The sequence below is a fragment of the Marmota marmota genome, unplaced genomic scaffold (genome assembly GCF_001458135.2).
Source record: "Marmota marmota marmota unplaced genomic scaffold, marMar, whole genome shotgun sequence".
NCBI classification, from domain to species: Eukaryota; Metazoa; Chordata; class Mammalia; order Rodentia; family Sciuridae; genus Marmota; species Marmota marmota.
Genome location: NW_026000240.1, coordinates 22101877 through 22111132, shown reverse-complemented (window position 1 = coordinate 22111132; position 9256 = coordinate 22101877). Strand labels below are relative to the sequence as shown.

General features: G+C 34.2%; 1 protein-coding gene across 1 annotated transcript in view; it reads right to left on the bottom strand.

The window, feature by feature from the left end:
- The window catches only part of Atr (ATR serine/threonine kinase), a 108930-nt gene that overhangs the window by 7196 nt on the left and 92478 nt on the right, over positions 1-9256 (bottom strand). The window contains exons 41-45 of the mRNA XM_048794505.1: positions 8536-8561; positions 7410-7560; positions 4769-4925; positions 4095-4248; positions 2185-2336 (exon numbers count right to left, since the gene is read on the bottom strand). Of these exons, the coding sequence (XP_048650462.1) occupies positions 2185-2336; positions 4095-4248; positions 4769-4925; positions 7410-7560; positions 8536-8561 (640 nt within the window). The remainder of the gene's footprint in view (positions 1-2184; positions 2337-4094; positions 4249-4768; positions 4926-7409; positions 7561-8535; positions 8562-9256) is intronic.

Here is a 9256-nt window from a genome sequence, read left to right as displayed (position 1 = left end):
AAAAAAAAAAAAAAAAAAAAAAAAAAAAGCCCAATCAATAAATGGACCAAGGAACAGAACAGACACCTCTCAGAAGATGATATACAATCAATCAACAAATATATGCAAAAATGTTTATCTCTAGCAATTAGAGAAATGCAAATCAAAACTACTCTATCATCTCACTCCAGTCAGAGTGGCAGCTATTAAGAATACAAACAACAATAAGTGTTGGTGAGGATGTGGGGGGGAAAAGGCACACTCATACATTGTTGGTGGGACTACAAAATGGTGCACCCAATATGGAAAGCAGTATGGAGATTCCTTGGAAAATTGGGAGTGGAACTACCATTTGACTCAGCTATCCCACTCCTCAGTCTATACCCAAAGGACTTAAAAACAGCATACTTACAGTGACACAGCCACATCAATGTTTATAGCAGCACAATTCACAACAGCTAAACTGTGGAACCAACCTAGATGCCCTTAAGTAGATGAATGGATAAAGAAACTGTGGTATATATACACAATGGAATATTACTCAGCAGTAGATAGTGGAGTTGGGAGGGGGAGCATGGGAGGATTGGATGAACTCTAGATAGGGCAAAGGGGTGGGAGGGGAAGGGATGGGGCATGGGGGTAAGAAAGATGGTGGAATGTGATGGACATTATTACCCTAAGTACATGTATGAAGACACAAATGGTGTGAAGATACTTTGTATACAACCAGAGTTATGAAAAATTGTGCTCTATATGTGTAATATAAATTGTAATGCATTCTGCTGTCATATATGACAAATTAGAATGAATTTTTTAAAAAAGTACGCAAAGGGAGGGGCTGGGGTTGTGGCTCAGCGGTAGATTGCTTGCCTCGCACATGTGAGGCACTGGGTTCGATTCTTAGCACCATATAAAAATAAATAAACAAAATAAAGGTATGGTGTCCAATTACAACTAAAAAAAGTATTAGCTTAAATTTTTTTTTTTTTAAGTAGGCAAAGAGAGCTGAAACTGTAGCTCAGTGGTACAGTGCTCGCCTCGCATGTGTGAGGCACTGGGTCTGAAACTGAGCAACACATTAAGAAAAAAATACACACACACACACATACATATATATATGTATATATATAAAAGTAGGCAAAGGAGTCAGGTGCAGTGGAAGGCATGTATAGTTTGAGCTACTAGGGAGGCTGAGGCAGGAAGATCTCTTGATCCCAGAGCCTAAGCAACACAATGAGGGAAAAAAAGAAAAAAGGAACTTGAATAGACATTTATCCACAGAAGACACACAAATGACCAATAAGCATGTGAAAAGATGCTCACATCCCCCGTCATTAGGGAAATATTTATTAAGACCATAAACAGAAATCCAGCACTTCATTCTTAGTAGAACAGGTAAAATAAAAGACATGGTAATAAGCATTGATAAAAATATGGAGAAATTGGAACCCACATACATTACTGGTGTAATTATAAAGATCTATAACAGTTTTGGAAAATAATCTGAAAATTCTTCAAAATGTTAAGCTTAAGGTTAACATATAGCCCAGCAATGCCACTCCTACATATCCACAGGGGACCTGAAAACACATCCACATAAAGTTTGTACAAGGTGTTCACATCCACCCTGTTCACAGGAGCCAAAAGGCAGAAGCAAATGTTTTGGTAAAACAAATTTTGTACCAAAGGTACAAATGTGTATTAACTGATGAATAAATAAGATGTGGTATATTCATAAAATAGAATGTTACTTGGCAATAAAAAAAAAATAAAGTACTTATACATGATGAACTTTGAAAACATCCTAAGTGAAGGAAGACAGACACACTTATATGAACTGTCCAGAATAGGGATAATCACAGAGACAGAAAGTAGATTAGTGGTTGCAAAGAGATGGCTGGGGACAGGGAGGTGGATGTGGGAAGAAACGGGGAATAAATGCTAATCCTCATGCTTTTTGAGGTCCTGAGAATGTCTTAAAATTAGATGGTGGCCATGGCTGCACAGCTACATGAACATACTAAAAAACAATCAAGTATATGCTTTTAAAAGGATGAATTTTATAGTTAGTGAATTATATCTTAAGCTATTATTTTAAAAAATGTACTTCAGCCAATGCAAAGTAGTTTTTATATAAAGGAAAACAGAGACCAGTATTTACATTCAAGGTTATTGCTAAATTATTTACAAAGTATACATGATTACCTCATTAAAGGCTCTCTCTGATCTCGCATTAGCCTCAGTGTAACTTCACAGGCTCTTCGAAAAAGACCCTCTGTTCCCATTGGACCCATTCCATTAACCATGTTATGAGTCAGGCGAAATGGTACAATTTCTGGAACTTCAAAGGTTTCTCCCTTAAAAACAATGAGTATTATCATAAAGTAACAAAATTAGAATTTAAAGATCTTTACTCAAAGAGTTGAGACTTCATGTCTAGACTCCTGCAGAAAAGAGCAAAAGTATACTGCCAGGCACAGTGACACATACCTGTCATCCCACAAATTCAAGAGACAAGGGCAGGAGGACTGTAAGTTTGAGGCCAGCCTCAGCAGTTTAGCAAGACCCCCCGCAACTTAGTTATACCGTGCCTCAAAATAAAAAAATAAAAAGGACTAGGGATATAGCTCCATGGTAAAGTGTCCCTGGGTTCAATCCCCAGTACAAAAACAAAACAAAACAAAAAAGAGGTAAAGTATCCTCAAAATATTTGTTAGTAACATTGTTTTTTTTTGTTTTTTGGTACTGGGGATTGAACTCAGGGGCACTCAACTACTGAGCCACATCCCCAGCCTATTTTGTATTTTATTTAGAGATAGAATCTCACTGAGTTGCTTAGCATCTTGCTTTTGCTGAGGCTGGCTTTGAACTTGCCATCCTCCTGTCTCAGCCTCCCAATCCACTAGGATTACAGGTGTGTGCTACTATGCCTGTCTTGTAAAAGGTTTATATTGTGCAAGAGTCCATGACTCTGCCTTTGCTTTTGAGAAACTTAAAGCACAATTTTATCTTGGATAAGATCTAGAAAAATCAATGTTGCTCTTTCACTGATATGGTACAGTGAGTACTATCATACAGAATTTTTAAATGACTATTTAATCTCAAGTTTCCATAATGTCTTTCTTGAATAATATATAAAGTACAGACAAATATTCTCATATATTTTTTTCTTTCATTAAGATTTCACTTTACAACAAGAGGAAGAAAGATACAATCACATAACCTCAGGAAATGAAACATGTCATAACTTGAGTTTTTTATTTTCTGCCATTCTCTAATGAGCCTTTCCTAGGATTCTTTTACCTTCCAATCTGTTACCCTATCTTCCTCGTCTGTATGATTTATATCAGTGGTTTGTCTTTGATTTATTCTAGCTCGAGTCTATGACCTTTCTTGGTTTCCTGTTACAGCACAAGACAACTAACTCATAAAAGAGAGAGATGAAGAAAATAGTAGACTAACCTACCAAATCTTCTCTCCAGGATTATAATGTTAGAAAATTGTAGGGAGCCTTAGAGATGAGTCTAATCGCTTTAATTTATTCCTAAGCCTCACTCTGGACTTATAGAATCTGAAATCTCCTGGGATATTTTCTAGGTGTTTCTTTTTTAGTTTTTCTTTCTTTCTTTTTGTTTGTTTTGTGATCCTGGGGACTAAATCCAGGGTATTTGACACACTGGGCAAGTGTTCTACCACCAAACTACACATCCCTAGCCCTGTACTTTTTAAAACTGTTGGATAATTTTGATCTGCTGCCAGATTTAGAAATCATATTACTTTTTATCCCTAAAACTAAGTCTCAGTAAAATGCACTGATTAGCACATGTCCACATAATTAGTAGCCAACTGAGTCAGAACTTAAAGCTATGCTTTTGGACTTCCAAGTTCATTGCTAGGTTTGCTATTTACTACATCATTCTTCTAAGTTCTCTTCATTCTAAAATGCTTTACGATGGAATCCAATGATGAAAACCAGGCATAAAACTCAACTTGACTCAGATTTGAGTATAAATGTAACCAAGAGGTTTATCTAGGAAGAATAGTTGTTGAGGAAAGGCAACTGAGAGAGAGAAAGAAAGAAAGAAAGAAAAAAAAAATTAAGTCACATCACATACCTTATTAAAAAGACAGTTGAAATCTACATGTACACATTCACCAGTCAAAGAATCAAAAAGAATGTTTTCACCATGGCGGTCTCCAAGCCCCAGGATATAACCAACCATTGACATCACTGCAGTAGAACGGCAGTATGCTGATCTGCTACTATACCTAAAGGGGATGTATTTAAGTTTAGGATAAGAAAATTAAGTTGTAAAGCATGCGTGCTTTTCACCATCATGGATTTGTTCATAAGCAGGATTCAAGGAAAAAATGCATTGATGAATTCTATTCTGCTATTAGAAGTTATCTTGCCAACGTACATGCATAGATGAATACTTTGTACTTCTGGAAATAAATTTTATGATAGTTTTTGTGATGAAGTTCATGGAATTGTCTACTGTTGTGTAGGTCTTCATGTCTCCCAGCTACAACTGGTTATATCTGATAATAAAACAGCCCAAAATTCTCTTTGCAGAATACTCCTTAAATGGGTTTGATGACTGTTACCAACTGGGAGAGATGTAATCCAAATAATTATTAAACACCTCTTATAATTTAAAAAAATAAAAAAAATAAAGGAGATACAATGTTTATCAAATATCCTTATGCCAGATAAAGCAACAAAAATCTAAAGTTTTCAAAATAAACATTCAGCTATTAACAACATATTATATTCTTGGTAACTTACCATGATGTAGGATCAGGGAAAGTTCTCAGAAACCACTCATGAAAAACAGGGGGATGCCTGGGCAGGAGAAATTCTTGGAATACTTTGAGTTTTTCAGACAAAGCTGCTGACTTTGGGAGCATACACTGACGAAGTTCCTTTCCAGTCATATACACTCCTGCAAGGCAGGGTGATTTCCATTAATCACACAGTCAAATAAGAAAAGGAAGAAAGTATTTTTCTTAAAGTAGAACAGGAAATGTCTACTTTTTCTCAAATTGTTATTCAAAAAACAAATAAGAAACGTTACATAAAACAAAAAACTTGGGCTGAGGCTGTAACTCAGTGGCAGAGCACTTGCCTAGCATGCGTGAGGCACTGGGTTTGATCCTCAGCACCACACAAAAAGAAACAAAATAAAGGCATGCTGTCCATCTACAACTACATACATACACAAATAAAGAAACAAACAAACAAATAAATAAACATATAACAAAAATTTTTTATGAACTCATTAATATTATAATAAAATAATAAATCACATTGTTTTTCTTTAATGCTTATCAAAAGTAGTCTCTTATTGATGTTTATAAAACCCAATGTTATGTAAACAAATAACTCCAGAATAAGAATCAGAAAAATTCCAGTGTTAGTGGTGACCCTAAATGGTAAAAATGCTGTAACATTTACTAAAACTGTAGTGAAATCTCTTGAGGTTTTTGGTTTGTTTTTTGCTTTCTAGTGCTGGAGACTGAAGCCAGGACTAATTAAGTACCACTGAGCTGCATCAGCAGTCTGTGATCTCTGCTAGTCAAAACAGTACAGGTGTGAACTGAATCATTACACATTGTGCTCTGAAATAATTTATGTAAAGGATCCATAATGCAACTAAATAAAATCCATATTGTAACTAATTCTTACAATAAACCTTAGAATCCAAATTATCTGGGATGCTCAAGTTTTACGACAAGCTTATGATTTGAGGAATTTAGCCTGAAATGCTGTATGATTCAGCCATGTTCACAATAAAAACAAATCCAATATCAATTTCTAAACCTTTTATTTCATCCTTATCAATAAAATAGTCAACAGCAAGTTCCTTAAATTCCAACTCAAGTGTGTTTGAGTTTCAGTTCTGCAGTGTTAGTCATGTGAACCTGGACAAGTTACTTGTATGATACTGTCTATAAAATAGAGATAATTAGGTTTGTTAATAATAAATGTGTACAACATACTTATAATACCCATAATATAGTAATTTATCATTATTATTTACTGTTATGGATTGACTTATGTTCCTTTTAATATATTAAAAAAAAGTAGAGAGATAACAGCTACCAGCCAAAGAATATCAGAAAATAAGAGAAAGTTATGAAACATGAGCTTTAAGAGAGACCATAGTCCTATGGACATCTTGATTTTGGAATTCTAGCCTCTATAATTGTGAGACAATAACCTACCTAGTTGTGGTATTTTTATAGCAGCCCATGGAAACTATACATTTATATTCTACTTCACTCTGATACTTGCTCAATACATCATTTTTTAAAAATTTATTTTCTAGTTGTAGTTGGACACAATACCTTTATTTTATTTATTTTTATATGGTGCTGAGGATCGAACCCAGGGCCTTGCACATGCTAGGTGAACTCTCTATGCTGAGCCACAATCTCAACCCAATACATCATTTTTGATGTATTGCATCATAGGCATTTCAAAATCATTTACTTTCAAATAATTTTGAACTTATAAAATGTGGCATAAATATACAGAATTTCTGTATATTCTTCATCTTAATGTTCATAACTATCATAACAATAGTACAATTATTTAAATCAGGAAATTTTTATTGTTACTGCATTATTTTAATTTACTTTCAGACCTTATTCAAGTTTCTCTGTCACACTAGTTAAGTACCCTTTTTATGAGCCAGGATCTAATCTACAATTCCATAGTATATTTTGCTGTTGCTGAGAAGTCATCAAAACTAAAAAATTTGTCTTTGTCTTTCATTATTTTTTTAGAGACTACCACTTTTATTTCACACTTTTGGCGATTAATTTTAGGATCCAATGATAATCACTGCCTATAACAATTCTTACTAGTGTTTGCTAATTGGTGATTTTCCATTTCCATCAATCTTTCTACAATTATCAACTGTAATTCTACTGTAAGAAAAGGCTATTCCTACTTCTTAAGTATTTACTCAAGTGTTTGTCTACTGGTCTGGTTACTATGTCTGTCTATTGTATTTCATAGGTTATAATCGATTACGGTTATCCTATTATTTTTACTTAACTTATCCAAGATTTAGATAGAATCTCTCATTATTCACAGTATATCTACTTCTTTCCTAAATACTAATATACACATAAAGTAGTTTCAGAACTGCTAATCACTATCTGGGAAAATTTTTTTCATATATATATTTTTGTAAGCCACTTCAAATCCTTTTTCAGTGAAGATTAAGAAATGATTCAAAATATAAGGAAGGTAAGAAGAAAAAGACTTAAATGCCTCTGTACATAGAATTATAAATTTCACTATGGCTTATATAAACAAATATGTATACTGTCATATGCTAAAACCAATCATACCCATATTTTATGTGTGTAGTTATCACTCCCACATTATACACATGTCATAAGAATTAACTTAGTACCCTTTTCCTTATATATTTTGGTAAGAATAGGTCTCAAGCCAGCAGTGTTGTTCACCCATTCAATAATGCCACATTCATCATTTAGTGGAATAACTGCGTATGTTCGGATATGAAGTTCTCTTCTGCGAGATTCTGCATCTTTTCTTAAGCACTGTTAAAAAAAAATTTAAATAGAATTCAAAAGTTCTAAAAGTTATACAAATTATATCTAAATATTGTTCATTTTACAGCAAACAGATGCCAGAGGTGGTTTACTATGTAGTGAAGATAAAAGATAGCAAAGGAAAAGTATGGGGGCAGTATCCCTCAGCTATTTTCAAACCATTAAAAATGGCTTGAGCAAGTGCTTCTTTTAATATTCATTATTAATGTGACAAGAATATTGTGTGAAAAATATTACAGTTGCATATTTAACAGTGACAAAATACTGTCTTATTTCCTGTTTTTATAGATACTACTGAAAAGTTAATTACTCAAGCATACAGACTACTGTTTAATCTTAATCATCTAAAAAGAGTATATATCAAAAAAGTATGAGTTGCATGACATCCTCAAAATATATTTCTTACTCTTTCAGTTTAATTATTATAACTAAGCACACATACATAATTACAACTTGTTCAATTCAAAACCACAATCACTAATGCAAAACATATTTAAACTTTACAAATAAGTGGACTCTACAAAGGCTGGGAAAATAATAATGGCATTAAAATTTCGTGTAAAAATCAGTGTGTGGTCCTTAAGACCAAACATAGTAAGACTACAGTTTTTCATAATCAGGCTATTTTTATTTGACCATATTAATGACTAGTCATGGTAATGACATACCCTAATCAGTAACAAAGTTCATTAAGGCAAATTTATAAAATGAAGTCAAATTACTTGATACTTAAACCAGAAAAACACTCAAGGAGCTTTGGGAAGGATGTGCTAATGCTTTAACAGTCAGTAACTGTACTGATTTAGCAAACATTTTAAATGAAAAAGAATCCTTTTTATCAGATTACTTTTGAAATGTCTTTTTAAATATTTATTATTTAGTTGTAGTTGGACACAATACTTTTAATTAATTAATTTATTTTTACGTGGTGCTGAGGATTGAACCCAGGGCCTTGCACTCTACCGGTAGATGAGCCGCATCCCTAGTCCCTAGAAATGGTTTTTAAATGTAGCGTTAACTTTTAAATTGCTTTGTTTAAAACAAACACTGACCATAACTGTCCTCTTTTTTTGGTGCTGGAGATTTATCTCAGGACCTGGGGACTCTATCCCGGAGCTACATACATCCCCATTCCACGACTGTCCTTTATTTTTTTTCCCTGGGGAAGAAACCCAGAGTTGTTCTTCTACTGAGCTACATCCCCAGCCCTTTAAAAAAAAAAAAAAAAATCTTGTTGAGATAAGAGTCTCACTAAGTTGCCTACACTGGCCTCCAACTTGTGTTTCTCCTGCCATAGCTCCTGGAGTTGCTCAGATTATAGGCTCAGAACTGTCCTTAGAAAACAAAACCAAGAAAACCCCTCATCTGTTAATATATCCTTTTTATGCTAAAGGCCAAACACTTTCTCCTAATAAAAAAGAGGTTCAAGTTGCCCGGTGCAGTGGTACATGCCTATTATCCCAATGACTTGGGAGGCTGAGACAGTAGAATCACAAACTTGAGGCCAGACTGGGCAACCTAGAGGGTCTTCTCTCAAAATAAAAAAGGGCTGGGGAACATAGTTCTGTGGTTGAGGGCCCATGGGTTCAATCTCCAGTATCACCACCAAAAAGACAAAACACACCAGTGAAATGTGGGGAGGGGAGAGGCAGGAAGGGCAAAAAAAAAAAAAAAAAAAAAAAAA